The 27370-nt window shown below is 47.1% G+C and overlaps 1 protein-coding gene across 3 annotated transcripts in view; it reads left to right on the top strand.

The window, feature by feature from the left end:
* The window catches only part of FAM107A (family with sequence similarity 107 member A), a 61194-nt gene that overhangs the window by 12601 nt on the left and 21223 nt on the right, over positions 1 to 27370 (top strand). For 2 of the 3 annotated variants that reach the window (XR_004646545.1, XM_034776754.1), the window contains exon 2: positions 17062 to 17125. Coding sequence is in view for 2 of the 3 variants with exons in the window: in XM_034776754.1 (XP_034632645.1) it covers positions 17062 to 17125 (64 nt within the window). In the remaining variant the exon portion in view is untranslated. Of the gene's footprint in view, positions 1 to 17061; positions 17126 to 19328; positions 19556 to 27370 lie in introns of those variants that run through there. The other variant, XM_034776755.1, reaches the window with a different exon arrangement.

Genomic DNA, 27370 nt, shown 5'->3' with positions numbered 1-27370 from the left:
GAGTCGTTAGTGGGAAAGTGACCAGAGCGATCACTGCTCGGGAAAAGCACTGGCTGACAGATCTGTGCCAGCTCGCTGACGCCCAAATCAAAACTGATTCAAGTCTTTGCTGGGCTGCTGCTGCGGCTTTGTTCCTCGGGGTTTGCATTTGGATTGAGCCACTCACATGTCAAGGAAACTTCAGGAAGTAGCAAAATAAGAAGAATAATTTGTGTGTGCTTGTGGGGCCTGTCATCCCCACAGGATCCTTGAGCTCTTACTGCTGTGATCTCTCCATAGCCAACTACTGCTATGCAGCCACCTCTGGGGTGCGACTGTGGCTGTCAGGTGAACAATTTGCTCTGCTTCTACTGTATGGAAGTCTGGACAGGGGAAGTGTTGGCCAAGGATGCTGGGGCAAGCCGCTAAGCTAGCAATAAAAACGCTGACACAAAGTTCACAAACAATCTCTAACGCGTCTCCTCTGCCGAAAGCTCGGAGTGGACGACATACGATGGATCACTCGGCGATTGCCTGTTCTGTTCATTCCCTCTGGGGCACCTGGCATTGGCTATTGTTGGAAGACGGGATACTGGTCTAGATGGACCTTTACTCTGACCCAGTATGGCCATTCTTATGTTCTTCTCCATGTTTTCCAGTGACTTTCTATCTATCACTTTTGCAACATTACTCCTACATGTACCAAGTCATGTAGGAGCTGCAGTGAGCATACTTCATTCTAAAATCAGCGTTAGTCGAACATGGGACTAGAGAGAGACTCGAGATGGGCTGGGTTGTGAAGCTCAGACACTCGGCAGTAGCTAAACTTGCCCAAAGTCCAGATGATTCAGATCCAGGTTTTTGATTTCGCTGATTATAGAGCCACAAACACAGACCTGAATGTCTGCCACTGCCTTCAATTGTTCTTTGTAAAAGAGCAGCAGAGAATTATTCAGCATTAATGTCTCGGCTAGGAAGGCTTCCTTGACATCTAAAAATGTCTTCTTCAGTACAGGTGATGCTAAAACCCGCTGGCCCCATTAAACTCCAGTGTAGATCATGATTCATTATTTTATGGCAACCACAAGTGTGCTAGGCGCTGCACAGAAAACATTCAGCGGGAGGTCCCTGCCCCACAGAACGTACGGCCTGTAGGAGTGGCTTGCCAGGTGACGGAGGGCGTGCCACACACCAGCAAGGGGAAGGGCATGGGAGGACACGCCCACATGGCTGCCTGTCTAGGAGCCATATGTCTTGGTAGTTCAGACATGAGAAGGTTTTTGTTTGTGCCCACATCCGTGCCTTTTTAGCTTAGGGCGGCAAAAAACCTAGAGCCGGCCCTGGGAACCAGGGGGTGGCGGTGTGTTTGCCCAGGGCACGCTTTGTCCCAGGTTTTAAGGAACTGTCCCTGTTTTCATTCCCAGGCCAGTGGTGATATGTCCAAGTCCTATGCTGAAACCCCAACAACCCAAACGTTGGGGCTGGGAGCCAGACATCTAGGCCTGGATACAAATTCTGCAGTTACCGCCTCTCCCTAATGGGCTGAACCAGACCCCAACATCTGATCAGAGCCAACTTTGAGATTGGCCCAAACACAGGCTGGCTTTTTCTGCCAGGACCCATCTCCTGTAGGCCTGAGGCAGTGAGGTCAAGTGGGAAGGGGGCCATAGTGGGCGTCAGAAGAGCTGGGTTCTGTTGGCAGCTCTGTCCTCTGACCATGAGCAAGTCAGGTAACGTTTAGCACTCTACTTCCCCATCTGTAAAATAGAGATAGTGGGTAAGATTACCAGGGCCGGCTCCAGGCACCAGCGCAGCAAGCAGGTGCTTGGGGCGGCCAACGGAAAGGGCGGCACGTCTGGCTCTTCGGCGGCGGGTCCCTCTGTCCCTCTCGGAGGGAAGGACCAGCTGCTGAATTGCTGCCGAAGAATGAAGCAGCGGCGGTAGAGCTGCCACCGAAGTGCTGCCGATCACAGCTTTTTTGTTTGTTTTTTGGGGGGGGGTTTCGCCGCTTGGGGCGGCAAAAACGCTGGAGCCGGCCCTGCATGAACACCAGCTGCATGTCAGAGCTAGGTATTGTTACTCATGAAATTCCTGTGTGATGAGTGTCACTTGTTGCAAAGCCCAATTCTATTTGGCCCCGTAGTGTTCCTTACCATGTTCTCCTCTGTGTGACAGCAATACAGCCTTGAATCTCTCTGGGCCCCTTTTGTATCTGCCATCAAGGTAAACTCTCAACACCCCCCCCCCGGTGTAGCCAGGAATATCATTTGCATCCTTCATTCAATGTCTCTGGTACAATGCACAGAGTACACACACTCGGGCAGAGCAAGGCAACTTGAATGGCCCGGCGTTTCCATGGCCGGTACGAAAGGGACACTAATAGCAGTTAACAAGGTTCTGCTGAATGGTGTGAATGTAGCCAACTGAGGGCAGTGCAAGAATTTGGCTGTGTGGGTGTGCACATGTTACACACGCAGCGCACCACAAGGGACTAGATGAAAAGTGACCCATTGCAGGTGAGGATTTGGGGGGGTCCTTTGGCATAGTATGCTGCATGGCATAATGTTGTGCTTTGTTTTGTGTTAGGTGGCACCCAACCAAGACTTTGCTTGTGGTCTTTGTGTTGGAGTGTCAGATTTGACAGTCAGTGCTAATGCTTCCCAAATTGTCCTTGCATACTGATTGGCTGGGCTGTGGGTAGTGTTTTACACTGTGTCCGGCTATTCATTGCTTTGGTTAATTTGCAGGCAGCCTGCTGTTCAGACCTGTATAAAAGCAACACATTACGCTTGATCTCACTGGTCTCTGTAGTGTTTGTTTTTAGACTCAATACGCAGCATTGAGATTGGACATTTATTGGGGCCGAGTCTAACTCCCATTGAATTCACTAGTGGGTTTTTCCACTTGGATTGAGCCCTGAGGCTATTAGCTTCCCTTCTTTATCTTTGCAGTTATATTTTGCCGGGGCAGTCGGCAAAATGGGCCTGGTTCATCAGTGTTTTAAAATGTGTGGCCGTCTCTGCAGAACCATTGTTATTTCCTTAGTGCAGAACTTGCAGCCAGAGCAGTGCAAAGAGTAAAATCCAAATGAACCAGCAAAACAGGAGTCCCCGCTCGGAACAGATCCCAGCCTAGAGACACAAGTGGGTACAGTACAGACGTTCCCCGGGTTACGCAAGACCCGACTTATGCAAATCCGCACTTATGGAAAAAATTCCATAAGCTAGAAATAGGAGTTGTTGTTTTGGGGGTGGGGGGAGGTGCATCATGGTTGGAGAGACGTTTCCAACTTACGCAAAATTTGAGTTACGCAAGGCATTCCGGAACAGAACGCTTGCGTAAGTCGGGGAGCATCTGTACTGCAAAGAACACACCCAGCAACTGGACTGGAGCTAAACTGAATTAAATCCATACCTGCTGTCCACTACACCAGCATCATAACATGACAGTGGGCCAATCAGTCCAACAACACACCCTTTGCATAATGCGGAGACAATTCACTAAGGAAACGTGCTTTTCTTTTTTTTATGTTGATGCATTTATTGTCCCTGAAAGTGAAGCATCACACTGGTTAGAAGCAGGCATCCTGCTTTTCCAATGCAGATCCATCCTGACCTGCATCGCCCTCTTCCAGCTGCTCGGACTTCTCTGGTGCAGTGGCAGCTGACTCCCCTGTGCAGAGCTGGTGTCTGGTGCTGGGATGCGAATGAGAGTCTGTGGGGAATGGGATGAGGTCACCAAATCTGCTTCCATGTCAGGCCTAATCCGAACCTGAACCCTGCCCTCCCTCCAGAAATGAAAAGCGCAGGCCCTGAGGCCACAGAAAGCCTTAGGGAGGAAAGTGCGGTGGGGACAAGTCTCCTGCCAATAGCTCAGTACAGGCAGCACTCATTAAGGACCCGCGCAGTGTCCTGCCACCCTGTGTTAAATATGAGTATGGAGCAACTTATACTCGATCCAGACTTTGGCCGTGAATTCATAGGGTGGATTCATGGTGTGATGGCCAGGCCTGTCCTGTGAGCAATGAGCATGACCTCTTGGTATTTCAGGTCAGTGTGGGCATTTGCGTTAAAGGTCACAAGGGAAAAAAAACCAAAGGGTGCTTGATTTATGAATAAAATAACACGAAGGGCTATTCCAAGCACTGGCAACGTTCTACTTGAATAGCTAGTAAAGTGGCCACCTGTCTGATAGTCTCTGAGCACAGCCTGTGAGCCGCAGTAATGTGATAATAGTATAGTAATGAGATCTCGGGACTGGCCTCACTGTGTAAGCTTGCCATGTTTCGCCACAGTTGTTGAAAAGTCATTAGGTCACTGTTCGTTTTCCTGACATCAGCCAGAAATTAAATCTCACGGAAGTACTATAACCCTGAGCCTACCTTTAGCCCCGGTGGAATAGGACAGATTTTTAAAGGTCGTAAGATCAGTAATGAAATGTTACACCAATCATTTGATATACTGGAAAGCACTTTGCAATATGATAGTGAAATCTACTATGTTATGGGCAGGGAATAGAGGTAATATTATCTTTGTGCTTTGCTTAAAAAAACTAATCAGATGCTGTACAAACCCAGCTATGCATATGAGTCCCAGACAATGGGAACTGGCATAAAACAGCAATGCTTATGGTGTATTGAAACCAAGGTGAGATCAGGTATACAAAATCAAACAACCCGGCTCAGTGCTCAGAGGACAGTGTGTGAATTTCCCATTAACTTGTTCCTTATGTACATTAAAGGATTCCCATTACTATAGAAACATAATATTATGTCCTCCCTGGGTTAATGCTCTTTTCTGGAAATAAAGAGGAGGCGCTATCAGAGAGGGAGGTGTTAGAAGAAGAGGTGTGTTGGCAAACTGGTCATTAAAAAAAGCATTAAGCCACTAAGCCCACATGGTCCATCCAACAATTCTGAAAGAACTCTGAAAGAAAGCAGGTGAGCTGCTGATGAAGATATGCAATTTCTCATTAAAATCAGTGACTGTTCCACCGGACTGGATGGTAGCAAATAATAATAATTAATTAATGGAGATATCCCATCTCCTAGAACTGGAAGGGACCTTGAAAGGTCATCGAGTCCAGCCCCCTGCCTTCACTAGCAGGACCAAGTACTATTGTATGTTGAACCTATATTGAAAAAAAGGCTTGAGGGTAGTCTGGGGAATTACACGGCAGTAAACCATACATCGGTACTTGGCAAACTGGTTGAAACAATGGTTAAAAGTTGAATTATGAAACACCTGGAGATCATGATCTGATAGCATCTATCCAGCCTGGTTTCTGTGAAGGAAAATCATGTCTCACTAATCCTTTAGAAGTCTTTGAATGTGTCAATGTAGTAACGGTTAAAGGAGAATAGGCTGACATTATTTAGACTGCCAATATGCCTTTTACAAGATCCCTCACAAGAGACCATAAAAGAAGCTAGGTCATCATGGGGTGAGAGGCAAAGCATTGTCAGCTGCTAGGGGACTGTAACAAAGTGACTTGCCCCTGGGCTGGAGAGCTTGGGGCTAAGCCAGTCCCGATTACAGGATGAGTCCACCTGAGGGGAATCAGGTATTTCAAATACAAAAGGCAGCTGGAAGCTGCAGGAAGCGGGTTTGGTTGAGATGGCCAGAGGCAGGATCCTTGCCAGTAAGCAAGGGAAGAGACTGTGTGGATCCTAGAGCCGCAGAAAGATTGTGTGTTTGTCTGGGGACTTCTTTGAGTTCTGTTTTGTGTGTTTGTCTGGGGACTTCTTTGAGTTCTGTTTTGCACAATTATGTTGCCAGATTGCTGATGAGTGAATTAAAGGATCTGGGGCTGAGACGGCAACTGGAATCACTGTGAGTTCTTAAAGGGGCCCTCGTGAAGGAGGAACAGAGGCAGGTGGTGGCCCTGGCACGACAGAAACAAAAAGCAAAGAGTGGGATTCAATGGGAGCACAATTTGCAGATGACACAAAGAAATGTAGGGTTCTCAGGACCAGAGAGGACTGTCAGGAACATCAGAGATACCTGAACAAGCCAGGAGAATGGGCAACATCATGATAGATGAAGCTCATTGTCAACACATGCAAAGTAATGCACATTGGAAGGGAAAAAATTAATCTGCTCGTACATCTGACAGGGTTCTACATTAACTGTATCACCTCAGGAAAGAGACCTGGTGATCATTGGGAACAGCTCAGTGCAGACCTCTGCTATACAATATTATGGTACATAAGGAATGACAGGGAGACTAATACAGAAAATCGTTTATGCCCTTACACAAATCAATAGGCAGCCTTGCTGGGATACTGTGTGCAGTATTGGTCAGCCCATCTGCCACAGGACATTGCCGAACTGGAGGGGGGTCAGAGACGGGTGACAAGAATGAGCAAGAGAGTGGAAAAACTCCTCTGAAGAAAGAGTGAAAAGATTGGAAATATTTACCTTAGAAAAGTATATAAAATACTGACTGATGCAGAGGACGTAGATCAGGAGTTTCTTTTCTCCTGGTCTCAGACCATAAGAACTAAGAGACATTTAATTGAACTGAAAGGTGGCAAATTCAAAACTGATAAAAGGAAATACTTTTTCACACAATGCATAATTAGACCGTGGAACTCACTGCCACAGGAAGTCATTGAGGCCAAGAACATAGCAAGATTCCAAAAGAAACTGGACATCTATGTGGATGTCAAGAATATCTGGAGTTATAATTAATGACAAGGCCTAAAATCATAGAATCATAGAATATCAGGGTTGGAAGGGACCTCAGGAGGTCATCTAGTTCAACCCCCGGCTCAAACCAGGACCAATCCCCAACTAAATCACCCCAGCCAGGGCTTTGTCAAGCCGGGCCTTAAAACCCTCTAAGGAAAGAGATTCCACCACCTCCCTAGGTAACCTAGCTGCTGAAGCACCTGCCGCGCTCGCCTCTGAGTCGCAATACAGCTGGCACACTACCAGCACCCGAGGGGTTTGGTGTACTGAGCAACGCCTCCCACCACCATCCCAAGAAATACTTCACTCATCAGCAAAGGTCTGATTTCAGTGGGCTTTGGACCAGGCCCCAGTTGCTGAGAGGGAGCATAATAGACAAACTATTCAGAATTTGGGATGTGAGAGGAGAGCAGCAGCTTCAGGTAACGTCTTAGTATCTAGGAGCACCCAGCTACATGGTCTCATACAAGGCAATGGGAGCCAGCAATGGGAGGGCGTCTCCAGTTTAAAATAACCAATGTTCACCTCGGATTTGGCTGGTGTGCTTCTAAGTCTCATATGATATGGTTTCACCAGATGGAATTGCTGTGTCTCTTGGATGTGCCTGTGGCCAATGTGTTGTTTCAATGCATCAGACCTCCCTTTAAGGGTTATTGTTGAAGCACTAACATTGTTTTCATTAATCAGTGTGTTCATTCACTGACCATCCGTGTAAACAGTCTCTATGTCAACTTATGGGAATTAATTACCTTTTCTCCAATCTCACTTACATTAGAATATCTTGAGCAAACTCCAGTCAAGTTCATGGGGTTATACTGGTATGAACCGTGTGTGTGAGTTCAGAACCAGGCTGTAAATGTTCTTGCACTTGGTGGCATTTTATACACCTTAATATTTCTTAGTTACCATGAGCTGATTGCAACAATTCCTTTCCTAGCTCATTTACTCCGACGGCAACATAATACTATGACTATAATGCTATAAGATAAGGGCTTTGATATGGACCTAAATCCATCTGACACCATACTTATAAAAGAGCAATTAAATTTGCATTATTGCTACTTGGATTGTGCCCGTGTTGACAGCTGGCTTATCTAGCAACTTTCATCAACACACGAACACAAGTAAAGATTACCGAGAGGATGAATTTTGCTGAAAGCTAGCGTTATGTTATCCAGGTGTAGGACAAGTATCACTTGTTCGAAATGTTGTATAGGAGGGCTGGGTAGGGGCTTTGGCAGAGGCGTGGGGTCCCTGGAGCGGACTCTCGCTCACCGGGCTAGAGATGGAAATTAACAAGTAGGAGGAAGAGGAAGAAGAAGGAAAGATAATTGATGTTTGCTCCTACCAGCCAGTTAATGGAGGTCCCCTGGCTTTGGCTTCACCTAATTTATGGTGAAGTTCCCCAGTCAAGCCGTTCAGAACTGAAGGAGCTCAGGAAATACAGGGGGTTCAGGGTGAAAAGGTGGGGGAATCCTTGGGATCTGGCTCCATGTGAGAGCAGGATCCAAACTTGGGGACTGTACAACACCCGGGAGCAGAGCTGGTGCTGTATATGCTGACTATGAAACAAAACCATATCAACAAAAGGGCAAATTCCCACTCGAGCCAGTCTTTATAAAATAAGTCATTTTCCCAGTTTTCTCTGCGACATGCAATGCCGCAGCCTAGCAGAGAGACTTGTACACTCCCAGGAATATAGCCGGCCTAGTGTGGTGTAATGATGGAGCACCACTCCTGGAGGTAACAAACAAAAATCCATGTCCTAGGGGAGGGCATTCGCATTTTCCATAAATACATGTTATTATATTTTAACTAACTTTTAAAGGCCTAGCAACCAGTACGTAAGCTAGGAAGGGGAGTTTAAAATGGAGGGCTCAGCGCGTGTAAACTGAGGTCACTGGAGCGATGCCAGTCTATGCCAGCTGAGGCCCTGCCATGTAAACCGTAAGTGTGTGCTTGGTGTTCCCTTCCACAGCAGTTGTGTTTGAGAACCTCTCTCCATCGATGGGGAAATTTCCTGGCTGGATTCACGCCTGGTGGATTTGTTCGTCTCCTGTGGATGTAGGGAGCTCGGGGGTTATTCATCCATCCTTGGCGCAGCTTCTTAGAACGGACTAGGAAGGCTAGTGACGCCTTATGCTCCTGCGCATTATGACTCCAGGCTGTTTGAGGTTCACTGGTTAGATCTCACACCCGAAGGCATGTGTGATGCTGACAGTGCTTCACCTGAAATGTCACAGCAAGCAGGCAGCTACAAACTGACGAGAATATAGGGCTCTGCCTGGAAGATGCTAAGAGCCCTTAGATCCCATTTACTTCAATCAGGATTAAGAGTACTCAGCACTTTGCAGGAGGTGCTCAGAACTTCACAGGATGAGGCCCCCAGTCCCTTTCATTTCATCTGTTAAGCATACCATGGCCTTCCTGCCTCTAGATTAGCTAGTTCTGAACCTAACAAAGAAAACTCTTCCCCATCAGGTTTTCCGCTTTGGGTCATTTCCCTTTCTCTTCGTGTTCTCCTCCTGACACATCGCTGTTTTCCTCTGACATCATATCCCTGTAGGAAAGCGGCCATGATAAGGTTAACTGGGTAACCCAGGCTATTATGGGATGGAGCCAGGTTCCAGCCGGTCCCTTGCTTCCTGTTTAGGCAGTGGGACTTTCCCCCCAACTCTGGCGTGATGCAGTGAAATAAAGCAGCAAGTTCCCAGCCTGCAGTGCTGTGAGTTGACTTAGTTTTGTTGCACTGAGCAGGCTCTGCAAAACTTCTGTGATTTAACTGTCTAATTCTCACAGGGAACCTTCAGCCCATCTCCAGTGATGGCATGCTTCTGGGATAGCACAAGGCCTATGCTCTGACTTACTGCCCCCGTCCCCATGCAACTGCCCATCTGGTGTTGCCATCTCTAAACCATTCCTACGTGAGTCTCACAATAATTGTGGGTTCTCCATAAAGCCCCAGCTCCTGGAGACCAGTGATTACACACGAGACTCCAGCTTTCCTTTAAACAAGTAGTAAGTTTCTAGCCCTCAGGGTTGTAGAGAAAAGATCAAAAATGTGACTCAAGTGTAAGCTAAAGACTCAGAAACCAGAAAGCAAATAAAAAAAAACAATTAAAAAAAATACTAATGATTTTTAAGCCAATCTCATGATTTTTTTGGAGCCTGGGTCATGATTTTTGACCATTTGGGGTTGGCAATATTGTAAATCTCAGCAGAATTCAGCCATTGTTATGTGAAGAAATCCTCTGCTGAGCTCCCCTACCATGCACAGCAGCCTTTGTAATCTCACTGTGGCACACGTGTTGACATTGGGCGTGTACCTCCACATTTTTTCCCTTTGGGGTGTGTCATTAGCAGCCGTGTCTTTCTGCTTAGCCCTGATCCGAGTCCACAGTTATACAGCAAAGCACAGGACGTGACTTTTTGCTGATCAGTCCAGCTAGGCATCTTTACCGTTTTGACACCGGAACAAAGCAGTTCTTTGTTTGTAGCCCGACCTGCATGTCACTCCTGGTCTGTTGCCGTTTGACGTTCCGAGGTCGTTTCAGAGCATTTTGGTTCCTCTGCACGTCAGGGCCTTTGTCTTTCTACACAATGAGGAATGCATGTCCTAACGAGGGGAAATTCACCTCAGCCCAGGGTCCAGCACTCCCACCTGCAGTTTCAGCCCTGGCTGCAGCGGGGTGAATTCCACCCAGTATGAGAGCCCTTCCAGTAAAGACTCTGCATCCTTTTTCCTGACCTGTCTCCATTAACAGAGTAGTAGGAAACCCACCTGACCCCATAATGCCAATAGAGTCAGTGGGGATGTGAGTTCTCTAAGCACAGTTGCAGTTACTGACCTTGTTGAGTGTGCCTATTAGTAACAGTTATTTTGGGGGAAATAGATTAATGTGGCAAACTCATTCCCTTGTCTTTTTCTCTAAAGAAAAGAAAGCAAAAGAAGCAGGTCTCCAAATCTGCAACCTGGCCTTAGGGAACTGCTCCCCAGAGTTACACACTGCACCAAGCTGACACTTGCCTGCCTAAGGCCTTGTCTACACCACAGAGCCTTGGCCCGAACAAGCAGAGCCCCCTACTGCAGATGCAGCGTAAGCCGCACCACCTCCCGGAATGACACCCGCCAAGCTGACAGACGCGCTTGTCTCTCGGCACAGCTGCATCTAGAATGCGGTTTTGCCGGCATGGATACATCCGTGGGGGATTAGCGTGGTCGTGCAGACCAGCCCTGCAGGGTTTGCCTTGAGTTCTATCAGGCGGCGTCACCCACCACAGCAGTGCTGCGATTCACCATCAGAATACGGGCTGTGGAAAGTGCTCTGATGCCTAAGCGTAAGTGGCTGCCACACAGTTGTGCAAGAAGATTCTGCTCCTCTTCTGTGCTGTGGAGCTGGGATGGGGCCAGGCCAAGGCCACAGGGTCCGTGATTATAACCCCTTGAGGGAAGGAGGGCACAGAGGCTGACTTGATTCATGCCACACTTGGGCTTAGTGTTGTACAAAGAGGGAAGAACAATAAACCATCATTCCAGCCCTGAAGGCAAAACAGCAGCAAGTAAGAGGCTGTAGCACTGCCCTGTACCCTACCCGCAGGGTGCGGATAAGCTCCATACCCCCAGTCCATGCGTACTGCTCCACCCAAAATCTGTCATAAGCATAACGGGGACGTACACTCCTGGTGTTAACCCATTGAAGCTAGTGGGTCTGGTCCTCCACTCACCACCTTTTTACACCAACATAACTCCCTTCAATAGAGTGACTCCTGATTCACGCCAGGGTAGAAGAGAGATTTGTATTCAAGATTTGTATTCATCACGATCCCCCTGCCCCGACCTGCTGGAGGACTGAAAATCATGTGTCAGGACACGTTTTCCAAACAATATAATATTCAGTCATGGTTTATTTCCCCTGGAGCAGCGTGGCATTGAGACAGTGATACCGGGTGAGTCATGGGTCTCCTGGCACCTCCTGTCACACTGTCTCCCTCAGTCCAGGAAGTCTCAGAGCGGTCACAGATCGATTACGTTTTAACAAAATAATACGTATTCCCACCATCTTTTACTAACCTTGACAAGATTCTGCTCTAGCTGCCTCTGGCAGGGATTTACCCAGAAGCATCGCCAGTTTCTGGAAATGGCCGAAGCACATTTCTCAACCCATCGCTGCAATGTTTTTTCCGGGTGTCTGATTTGATTTGAAAAGCAAATTCCTGTCCATAGATCCCGCTGGATCAAGCAGAGGCACCCATTCCCCACTTCCACCCATCTGGAGCAGGAAAAGATCGACTTGTGGGTAATTAACTGCATCCTGAGGGTTAGAAAGAAGCGCTGAGGAGAGCTGCAGACCTTGTAGTGACTCAAGTGGAACTCACCCATATTGTTGGCACTATTCTTTCTCTTTTCTTTCTCTGGTTTTGGTGGGGGAGGCAGTATTCTAAGGGAGATATAGGCCCCCATACGGAGCGAATGACTTCACTAGGCCCTTGACTTTGATATTGCTGACCAAGCCCTAGATCCTCCGCTGGTGAAAATCAGCATAACGTCTTGGGCGTCCATGGATCTACACTGATTTATGCCTGGTGAGGGTCTGTCTCCTGTTGTTTATCTGGTGAGGAGAGGAAATATTTGACAGGTTTTGGAAGACGATCTTCCAGCATGTGGAGTGAAATCCAGGCTCAGTTAAAGTCAAAGGCAAAATTACCATTGACTTCAACAGGGTCAGGATTTCACCTGTGGACTCTGAAAGACACGACTGTGCACAACATTACCTCCACCTTCCTGCAATCTGTTCTCAGTGGGCTGAGATTCAAATGAGGTTTATGAAAGATACGTAGGGGCCAGAAGGCGAAGTCTTTTCAAAGTGATCTGAGCCGTTCCCAGTTTATTTTGGAGCTTGCATACACGGTGATGGTTCACTAATGTCACCGCCTGGCTGAATAGGGAATAGAGCTGGTCAGTCGGTTCGTCTCCTTGCCATGCATGTGGGGAAGGATAGTTTCATGCCATCCAGAGCTTTGGGAAACTGAGGGTCTGGCCTTGCTGATGAACCGTCTAATTTCTGTATTGATTATTCAGCTAGGTAGTTTTAAATAGCAATGAACAACTGCCACGCAAGGTGCCCTAGCAATTAATTAGCCAAATGACAACCACCCAGCAGCAACAAAGAACCCAATAATGAGTTAACTCCACCAGCTAATAAATCAATGCAGCAAACAGCCTCTGTAACTCCCACACCTAGGAACAGCCCCTATCCCTTCCCCCACCACCCTGTCAAATTAATGGCTTTTGAGAGTTAATATTCATCATTTATTTTCGTGGACTACAGCCCACTTCTTCGGATGCATATATATGCATATATATGCATCCGAAGAAGTGGGCTGTAGTCCACGAAAGCTTATGCTCTAATAAATGTGTTAGTCTCTAAGGTGCCACAAGTACTCCTGTTCTTTTTGCGGATACAGACTAACACGGCTGCTACTCTGAAACCTGTCATCATTTATTTTATAATAGTTTCTCATCTACTCCATAGGTGCAGTATTCAGTGCACGGACTGAGTCTCTGAGAACGTATTTAAGTAAAACCTAAGGCCAGATCCTCAGGAGGAGTGAGTCCGCTTGGTTCCCCAGAAGTCAGCTCACCGGGAGGGAAGACTGGTCCTGTGTTTAAGGAGCTGGTCTGGGACACAGGAGATCTAAGTCAATCACTCAGTTTCTGGCTCTGCGACAGACATCCCTGTGTGTGCTGCAGTTCTCCAGCTGTACAAACGGAGATCAGAATCCTTCCTCCAACCCCACGCCCCGCCCCACCCCATCCTATCTTGTCTATTAGTTGTAAGCTCTCTGGGGGCAGGAATTGTTTGTACAGCACCTAGCACCATGCGGGTCCAATCTCAGTGGGGACATCTAGGCACAGCCATACCCCAAACACTAAGGATAGCTTAGTGGTTTGAATATTAGCCTTCTAAACTCAGGGTTGTGAGTTCAATCCTTGAGAGGGCCACTTAGGGATCTGGGGCAAAAATCTGTCTGGGGAGTGGTCCTCCTTTGAGCATGGGGTTGGCCTGGATGACCTCCCTAGGTCCCTTCCACCCCTGATATTCTATGAAGTGATCATTCTCCTTTCCGCCTGAGAACAGCCCATCTTTTCTTTGAGACGCTTGTTTTCATTTTCCCATGAGTCACTCTGAAATTACAAGACCTGAACAGCTCAGGGTCACAACATTAAGCTACAAAATTGCTGCATAGGGAACATGGCCTACTAGGTGCCTGCTTAGGACTAGGGATAGAAGAAGTAAGAAAAATAACCAATAGTGCTGATAACATACTGGATGAGTTGTCATCAGATTTCATTGTCTCAGGGTATCAAGTAGAGGAATTTCAGCTTTGCCAGTAATATTGGGCGAATTTGCAAACCATGAAATGCATTGTCCGAAGGAGCCGCTCCAGATAAGTATCACCTAGCAACCAGCTGCATTGGCACAGTAACCTTCAGGGAGCCGTGGAGAAATACAAAGGCTTTTTGTTAGCCCCGAAAACTTAAGAGCACAGGTTGAAATTGTTTACTAATTTAGATGCCACAATGAATCGTAACTTAAGTAACTCCTAGGAAAGCAGGTTTGATGTGAAACTCCATGGCCCCCTTTGGCTCCACTGAAGTTCTTTACTCTCAGAAAGACTCATTCATCACCGTACAGAGCCTGTACACCCCTACCAGGTACAGAAGAGAGGAAACAGGCTGCACAGCAGAGAGGAGTCTGAGAGGGGGAGCTTTACGCATGGGCATGGGAGGCTGGGAGAGTGTATCAGACACAGAGCAGCATTTCATTTCTTCTATTTTTACCAGTTATCTAATGTTATCTGAGGCTGAGCTGATACAGGCTTCCTCAGGGGCCCACATCTGTCCTAGCAACAAGGCACTTGGGAGCTGAAGGCAAGTTTAAATCCTGCTCGTTTCCCCTTAATATGCCCCCTGTGAACTTGCTGATCCAGAGCGGACCAAAAGCCACTGGCTGGTTCAAGAGCAATATGGAGAGAGCAGCTGCACCCATCCCTTCTTGGACAGAAAGCTAGTCGTGTGAATTAGGAGCTTGAGTGTGGCCAGGATAATGGGACTGAGAGGAGAATCCAAGAGAAACTTGAAGGCCCATTCTGAGGGCGAAGAATTCCATTTGGGCTGTCGCTCTGTATGCAGTTTAAACAGAGAGCCGGAGATTTCTGTACATAACCCTGAGCAAAGTGCTGCTGTATCATGGAGGTGACTGGCCTGAAGGCAGTGACCCTGTATTAATAACCTGATACTTGATGTTAGATCCACGTATTGCAAGTATTTTAATAGGAAAGGCGTGTTGCCTGATGGTTAGCACAATACACCAAGGGCCAGGAGGCCTCCTGGGTTGGAGCTGACTTGCTGTGGAACTTTGGGACAGGGACAGGAAATTTGGGTGTGTACCACTTTACGGGTTGTCACCAAGTGGTGTTGCCGCTTCAGAGGAAATAATACGGCCCTATCAGTGTAGCAGGCCGGTTGCTTTTTAGGTCATTGTTCTCATACAAGCTTATTCATATCTGCCTTTATTTGCGGTCATTATCTTGAGGAAGTAAGAGCCCCCAAGGCACATTTGCCTTGTCAGGAAAATGCACCATCCTGGGGCATCTTTGCAACAAAACAGAAAATTAAGTATCAGAGGGGTAGCCGTGTCAGTCTGAATCTGTAAAAAGCAACAGAGGGTCCTGTGGCACCTTTAAGACTAACAGAAGTACTGGGTGCATAAGCTTTCGTGGGTAAGAACCTCACTTCTTCAGATGCAAGTAATGGAAATCTCCAGAGGCAGATATAAATCAGTGTGGAGATAACGAGGTTAGTTCAATCAGGGAGGGTGAGGTGCTCTGCTAGCAGTTGAGGTGTGAACACCCAAGGGAGGAGAAACTGCTTCTGTAGTTGGATAGCCATTCACAGTCTTTGTTTAATCTGATGATGTCAAATTTGCAAATGAACTGGAGCTCAGCAGTTTCTCTTTGGAGTCTGGTCCTGAAGTTTTTTTGCTTCCTAGACACCACCGTACAAATAAGCGATGGCCACATTAACACCACCCTATACCGAAAACCCACCGACCACTACGCCTACCTTCATGCCTCCAGCTTCCACCCCAGTCACACCAAACTGGACAGTCACTACGCAAGAGGATAAATGGACACAAGTCAGATATCAGGAATGGTAATATACAAAAACCTGTAGGAGAACACTTCAACCTCCCTGGCCACACAATAGCAGATGTAAAGGTAGCCATCTTACAGCAAAAAAACTTCAGTTAGTCTTAAAGGTACCACAGGACCCTCTGTTGCTTTTTACAGAAAATTAAATATTTCCTCTTATTTGTTCCACTTCTCGGCAAATGAAACAATGAAGGTTATAAATGTCAAAGGAATTGTAACAGAACAGTAATACCTAGCTGGACAGACAGACATCTATGGATCGTAGTAGGTCTGTGACATCCCAACTCTCAGCTTTCATTCTAGAACTTCTTGCTTGTGCTGAAAGTTAGCATGGCTCTGATCCATTTAAGGTTCACCAGTTTTCCTGAGGTTCTTCTGGAACTGTCCATTTGAATGTATCTGTATGTCTTTGCTGCTGTGCAACAATGACTGTGGATGTGGAGTTCTGCTGAAGTGTCCGAGGTCAGAGAACCCAAGAGAGGTTTGCTTTAATTGTGAATTGTGTAACTGTGCTGTTTAAATGGAGGGCACTCACTTTTCTGACGTGGCTTTGTTCGAGAGAATGAGAGTCCTTCTGTCTACGTCAGAACGGCTCTTTTCAAATTTAGCACACACACACGCACGCACGCACACACACACACGTATATAGGTACCATGTATAGGTATTGAAATACATACCAGGTAATTTCTCCACTACACCCAGAAATATTAAATTCCCCCAAATCTTTGGCTTTCTGTTTGTAGCCTGCTTTACGGGTAGCTTAGAAGAAAACTCATGCCCCTGCTCTCTGGGGCCCTACTGTCTTCGAAGTCCATTGACAAGTCCATTGGCAGACTCTTTCCACTGATGATGAATTCAGGGCCTAGGCCGGTGAAGCTAAGGCATACGGCAGAGGTGATGAATTGGACTCTAGGGCTAAAGGAGGTGATAGGTCGTTGCTACATTATTCCTCCTCCTTCCTAATGCCTGGGTTGGCTGAGAAGACGGCCAAGTCCCTCTCCCTTTCTGCTGGGGGGATCAGGCTGAGGTGAGAGAGTGTGAGGTGCAGACTGCGAGTGTGAGGGACTGGCGCTCGTCGCGTGGGTGAGATGACTCAGACTGAGGCAATGGAGACAGGCCCCCCGAGCACACAGAAAGGTCACCTCTCGCATTTCTCTCTCTTCTCTTTCACAGAAAGAATATTCTCTTCAGTCCACGTTTCCTAATGGAAGTGGGAAGCATGTTGTCAACGGCTCAGGTGAGTGTCTGGGGCGAGCCACACCGGGCTGGGAATGGCACGTTCTGCTCAGCCAAGCAATGGGGTGCTTCAAACGGCAAACGGGGCAATGCCCATTGTTCTGCACAATCAGTGTTCCGGGGGCTACCCCTTGCTAGCAAACACTGCCAGGCGGGGGGGGGGGCACCAGGGGAGGGAGCTCAGAACATGGGTTCCAGCCAGCCACAATCTTGGTCCTCTCTCAGGTAGGAGGAGTGTTACTGAAACGCAGTATTTCATATAGGAACATCCGGCTGGTTCTGTGCAGCAGCAGAAGTGGGGGAGAGGGTGCAGGAAACCACCTTCCCCCGCAGAGGGACCTGCCAAAACCTCAGTAGGGAGCCCAAGGAATATGCTAGTCTAATGCCATTGGTGCAGCTAGACTGTGGCCTGGTACCCAGGGCCCATGGTCTTGTTCCTCATCTGCACTAACCAGTGCAGTTGAGCGGGTGAGGCGGGACGTGCGCATACACCTTGTAAAAGGGTAGCAACGCTCCCCAGAATCCCTGGAGGAATTCGGGTTGAGCCAGCCAGCCCATCCCTGAGAACCGCAGCTACAGCATGGCCCCCTCCCGAGCAGGCTGCCGCCTTCCCCTGACTCTTCAGCTCCATGGTTAGTAAGTCAATATTACAGCCAGCAGGAAATCCACCTGCAGCTTCCCCTTAGGCTCCCACACTGCCAGGGTCACACAGGGCAGCCCGCAAAATGGCTCCCCTATTTCTTTCCAGGTAGTAAAATCCCCCACAGAGGACAGCTCTGCTGCGATTGAAACGCAGCGATCGCAGGACACCAGAGACGAGCTCGGACAGCTGGGGGGGTTGTCTTGCAGAGGGGCCCCTCTCCTCCCCCCCCCCCCAGCCTGAACTTTCATCCAAACCCCAAAAGGAACCGTTCTCGGGGCGGAAAGTTTCTCACCCCCCACATCCCTCTCACTGATACGTGTTTGTGACCCCTGCTGAGACTAAGTCCCACGAGATCGTGGAGCTTGGGGTATAGTTGCCCCCCCCCATCATGAACCTGCTGAAGAGGGTGAAGCCCTGTGGGGGATGCAGGGATGCCCCCTAAGAACCCAGAGATGCAGGCACCACTGGAGGTTCCTTGCTGCTAAGCAGTTTATCCAAACCTCCTCCTTCCCCCCCTCTCACAGTCCCCCCCATGGCAGCCTCAGTCCCCGTCCCTCCCTATGCTTGTCATGCTACTCTCCCCTTCCTCCCTTCCCCCTCCATGATCCTGTTCCCTTCCTGTTCTTTACCCCCATGCTCCTGTGAACTCATCCCCTCATACCCTTCCCCCACCCCCTCTCTGTTAACAGGCTGCATGCCTGGTATGGCCCTGATCCTTTTGTCTGTGTGATGCACTGACGTGGAGCATGTGAACATGCGTGTCTGGGCTAAGCGACCACGCAGCCTCCTATTTTCTCCCAGTCCAGAGAGTTTTTATTTACTGCAAGTTGTGGTTTAGGGGCCAACAGTCCCGGGTTCGATCCCTGCTCATAATCATGGTGTCGGTACCTTTATGTTGCTGCGGTTTGTGACACCTATACCTTTTGGTCTTGTAGACTGTAAGCTCGCAGGGGCAGGGGCTGCCTCTTCCTATGGGCTCGCCCAGGATCTAGCACGTTTTGGGCCTCACCCGAGTAGGAGCACTAATCACTCGAACAGTAACACTGCTGCCCCAGATGCATGTTGCGGTGGATTATCCCGGGCGGTGGGGAGTGTGGGCCCATCTCTGGACAGTCTGGCTGTCACTGTCTGCGTGTGCAAGGCAGCTTTCAGAGCAGCAATCGCTGCTGGAACCTGGGCAGGGATTCTGACGCCTGTCAGCTCTGTGGGTTGCTGTGAGTGTTCTTGCTTCAATGGTTGTTCCGATCATTTGTCACACGTGAAGCTGTTTTCCTCCCCTGAAAAGCATCAGCTCGTCCTGAGCATGGAGCTAGCACTTGCTTTAGGAAGAATGTCCCCAAGCTGAGCAATTAACAGCAAATAAACCATTTCTGAGTGGAGCTGCCAAACTCCTGCAGAGGAGTTAATACTGCTCCCCTAAGGTGTGGGCGGCTCCCCCCCCCGAGTCGCACAATAGTAATGTAATATCACAGGAGCCCAGCGGAATGGTTTTGTTAGTGCAGAATGTGCTTGTCAGCAGGGGAGGGCAGCAGCTATGCAGCAAGCTCAGATCACGTGATTTTATTCTCACTCCCTCTGAAAAGATCTTACAGAAGTGAGAGAGCTTAGCAGAACAGAGCCAAAAAGTCATGCACACTTAGACCTGCACAGCACTGAGAAGAAGCTAACTCAGACTACACACTACTGAGAAGCTCAGAGACCTGGCTCTCATGTCTCAGAGGGTGGAGGACCAGGTGAGGGTACCACCTGGAGCTACTGGACTCTACAGAGCAATGCTGGTCAAATCAGGTAAGCACAGGTGTCTCTGGCAAAAGTCTCCCAGGTGCCCTCCCAGGCAGAACCTGAAATTTGATTAACTTGAAATTTCCATTTGACCTTCTGCCTGCTCTTCCCCTGCGTTGGCTTTGACAGCAGCAAAGGTGAAGCATTTTATGAATCCTCCTGGAGCTGTGCTGTCTCTGAGTTTCCCTAATAGGAATACTCTGCAGCACATCTGTGTTTATTTAAGGGACTATTTTACAACTAGTTTTAAGTCATGTAACTCTTTTGAGATCTCTTTCCTTTAAACCTTCTATAGTTCACAGGCTTCTTCCGCCTCTCCGAAAGGACCCATAGGCCACTGTGTATACCGTGACCAATCCTGTGCTGTCACTCAAATGTTCTGTTTGGAAAGGAATTATGCTAGAAGAATACGTGCTAATGAAATCTCTGCTGTTTAACTTTGGAGATTTTTCTCTGTGTTCTTTTAAATATCTTTGGGGTACCTAAAAACATTTTCTGGTGATTGGGACAATGGGATCATTTTATTATGAGTATGCCAAAAGCAGAGAGCAAATATGCGATGATATATTAGTAGTGAATGTAGGATTTCTAGGCATCTGTCACTTCTTAACAAAAATAACTAAGCTGGTGCATTGGCAGATTAGCAATATGTACATTAGAGAGAGAATTCTTCTATGCCCATGAAAAATTTCAATAGTAATGACCCAAAACCCTGCCATCACATTATGGTTTTGACCACTCCCATAGAATACCAGAGCATGTTTTTATAAGTGTCGAGTGCTTGGCATTTCTGAAAGGCATTTCACTGAGACAGCTTGTTAATTGTTAATCGAGGCAGGACTCCAAGGACTGTCATGTGTATTTAACTGTCACAATCGGAGACATTTTAAACTCAATTGTTAACTAATTTACCAGATTTCACCTGCTGCCACCACAGCAGGGCTTTGGCTGCCGGGATAACTTTATAAGCAGTTTCAAGCTTAGCTGAAACACAGTCAAATTTGCATGAATTGTAAACACCTTATAACTCAGTTTGTTGAAAAATAAGCCAGGGTTTGTTTCACTTGGAAGATTTGGTGATTCCCTGTTTTGTTCATTCCCTCTGGGGCACCTGGCATTGGCCACTGTCAGCAGACAGGATACTGGGCTAGATGGACCTTTGGTCTGACCCAGTACGGCCGTTCTTATGTTCTTGAGAAATTAGCTAGTGAGCAGGATTGGAGCAGTCCCAGGTGTCACGTCCAACCCTTTTGGATTTGAACACCTTGTGAAGGTATCCATACTGACAGCTCATGTTCTCAGCAGACAGTGCTAGCAGCTGGTTCTCAGTAGGCACTGGACCACGCTAAGTTACACCGGTGCAAATCTAGAGGGACTCCATTACTTTTGAGTTTCTTTTAACTTAATTTGCAACAGTGTAGGTGACAGCAGAATTTGTCCCCATATTTTCAAGAACGGCACTAAGAGTTGTGCTGGGTGGGTACATGGGAATATTAGTGAGTACCACCTAGATGCCATGAAACAGTGTGTTACCCCTTGCACAGCTGTTTGGGGACGTAGCAGGGTGAGTCTCGTTCTCAGTAACACTGGTGTAAATCCAGAGTAATGCACCGACTATTTACAGATCAGAAATGGCAGGCTGTGGGAGGGGCTGGATGGCTTAGGAGCTTGGTAATGTGCTGTGGAGTCTTTGCCTTTCACAACAGGTTGCTGGATCAATCGAGCTTAGATCAGTGGTAACCCAAAGATGTTACCAACTGAGAGCTGTTGACCTACATGGAAGTAAAGGGTGTGGTCTCCTCCCCGTGGAGGGGCACCCACCTCTCAAAGGTGACACTTCCGGGGACCCTCCAGAAAGCTCACACTACTGCTGGCTGTGCTGCACTTGCTCTGTGGATGAACAGAGATCTCCATTCCCCAGGGCTGTCGGCCTGGAACCCTTCACCAGCACGAAATTCATAGAACAATCTATCAGGTCAGAGCAATTTTACAGAGCGCAGAACAAAATATAGGCCTGCACTGGTATTAGGGAAGGACTAGGCAACCCAGCCGTCTTTTCAGTCTCTAATTTATGAATACATCTCCGTGGGGCCACCATGTCAGAGCTAATAAGTAAGACAGGGAAGCCACCAGCCCTGTGATGAGCGGGACACTCTGAAATGTTCCTTGTATGTTCTTTATCCCTGAACCCGGCTTCAGGAACACAGTTAAAAATCCAGGTGACAATAGGTACTGTGGCCCCAGTATAAAAACGTGAGCAGATACTGCTGTCAAGATTTCTTTGCTTTCCCCCAGAAACAGTTTGTACCACAAAAGGCCATTTTCTTCCACCCTTATTCATGGTGAGAAGTACCTTATTCTGCGAGCAGTCCCTAGAGAGATTGCCTTTGCTATAAGATGAGCTTAATAAATTAGTGGAGAACAGTTTCTTTCCACACCCAGAGTGACATATAGCACAGAGATTCTCGCACTGCACCTGGTCTGAAATCACATGGACCTTAACTGTAAACAAAATAAAAAAAACTTTCCTTCCCATAAAAACAACTTATTGCATTTGTAATGCCATTCATGTTTTCTTTCTCTTCCCGACATTGTGCCCTTTGTTCTTTGTTTTGTCCCTGAATTTTAGCTTAGAGAACCTGCAATGTGTGCATTTGCTGCTCTCATTCAGAGAGTTACGAATCATTTCCCAGGGTGATCACATCAGGTTACATTTGTCCTATTGCATTATAATGACCAGAATTAGGCTTGGTTAATTATTTAAAACTATAGATTAAACGGGGACAAAGGATTTTTGTCTTCCTTTTGGAGCGTGCCCTGTTGCTCCTCAGAGATGTGACTGCCTAACCCAAGGGTGAATGATGAGGAGGGGAATGTCTGCCAGGTCTGTGGTTAGACCCCGTTTCCCCTGGATGGCATGCAGAAAAACCAGAGCAAACGCCATGCACAGCAAATTCCAGAAGCTGCCTACGTGGCAGAGACTAAGAACCCAGACAGTTAAGAAAATCATAATGATGATGCCAATGATGCTCTGACAGTTATGATCATTAGCATCTGCCAATCATAGGGCTTTCTGTAATGCTAATTGCAATGTCCATCACCACTGCAGACACTAAGCTAATGTAAGGGAATCAAGTTGTTGTTTTGTCCCTAAAATGATCCTTGTTAATAATGAGACTCAAAATGGTTACTGCTCTGAATCACATATTGTAGATTTTGATCCTTAAAAAGCATCTGTCTAAGGCATTTCTAAACACCACTGAATCTCTGGTAGATTCTAGGATGCATTCACTTTTGATCATATAAACAAGACAGTTCTGCATTTGGCTCTTTTCAGTTCACACCTCAGGGGATAGAACAAAACTTTCCAAATCAGTTCATTTTCCTGGGGTTTGGAGAATTCAAGAGGATCAGGCCAGGTCAGCATTTAAAATGCTTCTTATTTGGAAGCTAGGTTCGTATTAATTTCATGCAAGAAAAATATTCCCACTGGCTAAAGAATACTGGCTGTGCTGCTCATTACGGTGACAAAACAGGGACCGGTATGTGGCTGCTGTATTGGTCTGTGTCTTCAGAGTAATGGCCAGGAGGAACTGTGTCAGGAGCAAGTCCATTGTGTCTGTCTAGTCAGGATCCTTTTGCAAATCTAACTCTGCTCTGTAAACATGTAGGGGCAGAGCCTGCCATAGCATCACTGACTTCAGAGGAGCTGTGACAATTTACTCTGTAGATCTCCCCCAAAGACCTTACTATGGGAATTATCAAGCAAGGAGAACTCTAGCAAACAGAAACTCATGACAGATTAATGTTTCCTTTGTGTTTGTGGAACAAAAGTCAAAACAAATATCTGTCCCTTTCCCACAGCATCAGATTATACCAAAGTCATTGTGCATGTCAGCAATGTTGGGAAACAAAACAACCGATCTCTGGATTCCCTTGACATGGTTGGAAACGTTACCTAACGCTCCTCCAGAGATCTGAGACATGTTACCGTTACTTGTGCAGCGTGGGTCAAAGGGACGGTAGAAGGATTCAAAACTCGCATGACTTCTGCAGTGTAACCTCAGGTTAAAAGCATAACAAAGAACCTCCTGTTGATTTGTTACTGTATCTTTTGTGTCTTTGTTTGACTTTGAGTACAGGATGTTGGGATACAGAACAGCCTACACCTAAATATTTCCAATCTTATCTCTTTTTAGTAAAGTAGCAAAAAAAAAATCTAAATAACTGCAGGGTTATGATATAAATTGCCAAGAGGCAAGAAATTCAAACTGAAGGATAATCATAGAATTGTATTCACCCACAAAAACGTATGCTCCAATACTTCTGTTAGTCTATAAGGTGCCACAGGACTCTTTGTCGCTTTTCATAGAATTGTAGAATCATAGGTCTGGAAGGGACCTCGAGAGGTCATCTAGTCCAGTCCCTTGCACTCATGGCAGGGCTAAGTATTATCTAGACCATCCCTGACAGGTGTTTGTCTAACCTGCTCTTAAAAATCTCCAGTGATGGAGATTCCACAACCTCCCCGGGCAATTTATTCCAGTGCTTAACCACCCTGATAGTTAGGAAGTTTTTCCTAATGTCCAACCTAAACTGCCCTTTCTGCAATTTAAGCCCATTGCTTCTTGTCCTACCCTCAGAGGTTAAGAACAATTTTTCTCCCTCCTCCTTGCAACAATCTTTTATGTACTTGAAAACTGTTATCATGTCCCCTCTCTGTCTTCTCTTCTCTGGATTAAACAAACGCAATTTTTTCAATCTTCCTGTAGGTCATGTTTTCTAGCCCTTTAATTATTTTTGTTGCTCTTTTCTGGACTCTCTCCAATTTGTCCACATCTTTCCTGAAATGTGGAGCCCAGAACTGCACACAATACTCCAGATGAGGCCTAATCAGCACAGAGTAGAGTAGAAGAATTATTTCTCATGTCTTGCTTACAATCCCTTTGCCTTAATTCATTCTTTAGGACATGCATATGGCATAACATATAGTGTCATCACACCACATCTAACACCATATATGGTGCCAGATTCAAAGTCCACTGAAGTCAGTGGAAATTCCCCCATTGATTACAATCATCTTCGGATCAGATCCAGAGATTGCCTTCCCGCACTCATCCGAGACCCCCTGCAAATTGGCTCAGCGGAGTAGTGTCAGTTGCGTTGTCAAGGGCCTGCAGGAAGCAGAAATGCTGGGTTTTGCTGTTCGAAATGCACACATTAAAACTTCTGGAAAACACATATTTTCTTCAAAAAATGTGCAGAGTTTTTAAAGTTCCTAATTCATCACAAAGGCTCCCTTGAAACTATAGTCTTATGCTTTGTCCTGGCATCTCCCTAGGACTCTTTGTGTTATACGGTGATAAGTGGAACTTCTAGTACTTAGTGTGTGGATTTTGAGATATCAGGTGGCTCCTTCAGTCAACAGGGACTCTTTCCATTAAGATTTAGGGATTTTTAATATGTGGATACTGAAATACTAGCCGGTAACAGGTCCCTTGTGTTCCATGGTATTGTCAATGTAGATGCCATTTATTTTTACGTGAGACTGAAGGTGCTCTAGGTTCATGCCTTAAATTTCCTTGTGGAAGTCGGACTGACCAGCGGCAAGTGGGCATTTGCAGCCATCTCTCTTCTAAACAAACAAACTGCAAACTGTGAGCTACGTTTTTGAACAGTCACATCCACGTTTAGAGACGTGAAGGCCCCAAGAGGTGCCTGCACTTCTATGTGTGCTGCCGTAAGCACACACACAAACCCTTCATGTGCTCAAGCAACAAAGAGTAGTGTGGGGCACGTGTACACGCGCTCCAGCCTACCTTAAAGTGCTTAACTTTAAGCATGTGCTTAACTCCCATTTATTTCATTAGCAATGAGTGATGCGGCAGGCAGAGTGGAGGAAAGAGATCTGAATTCAGCATGCACAGAGGCCAGTTTTATATATCCTGTGTTTGTCTGGTAGCTGCCTTGCCCATCTTGCCCTCCTGAGCCCCTGGTGACCCTCTTCCTCCATCTCCACGCGTTGTAGTGCACCTTTGACTTCAGTGTTCAAGTTAGGTGTGTGCTTTGCTAAATTGGGGTCTCGGGGGGTGTACCTCTGTAAAATTCCAGCCTCCAGCACAAACTATACTGATACAGATATATCACTAAGTTCTGATTCTTGTTTAAGCCGGGGTGAATTTTGGCGGCCAGGTTATAGACTCCTTAAAATCAGTGAGCACTGCTGACACATCTGATGCAGCCCTGTGACGAAGTAGGACTGTTCTTAATGTTTTCCTCAGTTTCCCCTATGCAGTTCTTAAGTATCTAGGTGGTGGGATAAGGATGTATGGTTGCTGCAGAGCAAAGGGCCAGGATACATAAATGCCCGACCCTCTGTCTCCTAGCAACTGATGGCCTGGGCCCCTCCTCTGCAAAGGTGCCAACTGAAGGTGTTGGAGACAAAGGGATCAGGTGACCTCCTGGCCCAGGAAAGAGACAAAGCCCAGAGAAGGAGGGGCTGGATGGGGGTTGGAGTTTGGAGCTAGCTGAGGACTGGAAGGGAGGGAGGGCGGACGGGGATCTGCCTCACTGGGCCCCAGAATGGACCCGGCGGACGGGTCCCGTTTGCTGGACCTACAAGCTCTGTTTTAGACCGTGTTCCTGTCATCTAAAACCCTCTGTTTTGCTGGCTGGCCGAGAGTCACGTCTGACTGCAAAGTGGGGGGTGCAGAACCCTTTGGCTTACCCAGGACCCCGCCTGGGTGGACTCGCTGTGGGAAGCGCACGGAGGGGCATATGCTGAATGCTCCCAGGAGAGACCCTGGAGGTGAAGCCGTGTGAGCTTCTTGCCCTGAAGACAGTCTGCTCCGAGAGAAAGGAGGCTCCCCAAAGTCCTGACTGGCTTTGTGGGGAGCAGTTCCAGAGCATCGCCCGGGGACTCCGTGACAAGCCCTAACTGTGGCAATGTGAATGATGACATTGTTCCATTTCACCCAAATGCCCAATGTCATTTCTGCAGCACAGACATTTGCTGGTGGTGCACAGTCAAGGCCTGCCAGCACTACTGCAAACTGTGGTACTAGCTTGAAAGAAAGAGCTTCATTTGAGCAGCTCGGCAGGTTAGCCAAAATCAGCCCTTTCGTGTATGAATACAGACCTAGCTGAGATTTCTCAAACTCTTTCTCCCCTCTGGCCATGTTAGAGCCAGATTTCCACGGGTTGGGGAACCGAACATTTGTAGCCGTTTGGCAAAGCATCACACTTCAAACATCTTTGGGAGCAGAAGGCATTCAGAATGCTGCAGAATTTTCCATCCACCCAGTGAGTGTTAAGTGGCCTTTGCCAGATCCTTTTTTCCCTCTATGCAACAAAGGAGATTGAACTTCTAAATGAATTAGCAAGTGCAATGGTATCGCAGAGCAAGAAAAGGCCAAGTCGGCCATTCCTAATTGTAATGGAGGTTTTTTAAAGCTAACAGAGAGATCTTTATGTGTCTTTGAATATAGCCTTAAATATCTGCTTGATACTTAGTTTCTTCCCTGCCTTAACTTATCTGTTATTCAAAAGATATTAAAGCTGCTGCTATTTTTTTAAACATCTCTCCCAGATCCCATCAAACATTGCTCCATACAGATGGGTTTGTAATATAATTTCTGCAGAATACAGCATTTTGGGGGTTGGGTTTTTTGGTGGGGGGGGAGGGGTTAAGTGTAGCAGCTCCAGAGTTATACCAGGAGTTGGCTTGGGCACTGGAACCTTGGTGCAAGTTTGAGTTGCCATGGAGACGTGTTGTGTTTGATATTTGTGCTTTGGCAGATAAAACGCTGCTTGAGTTTAGAA

Source organism: Trachemys scripta, chromosome 7 (assembly GCF_013100865.1).
Source record: "Trachemys scripta elegans isolate TJP31775 chromosome 7, CAS_Tse_1.0, whole genome shotgun sequence".
Classification (NCBI taxonomy): Eukaryota; Metazoa; Chordata; order Testudines; family Emydidae; genus Trachemys; species Trachemys scripta.
The sequence above is the reverse complement of the archived record's forward strand: the minus strand, read 5'-3'. Positions and strand labels throughout refer to the sequence as shown.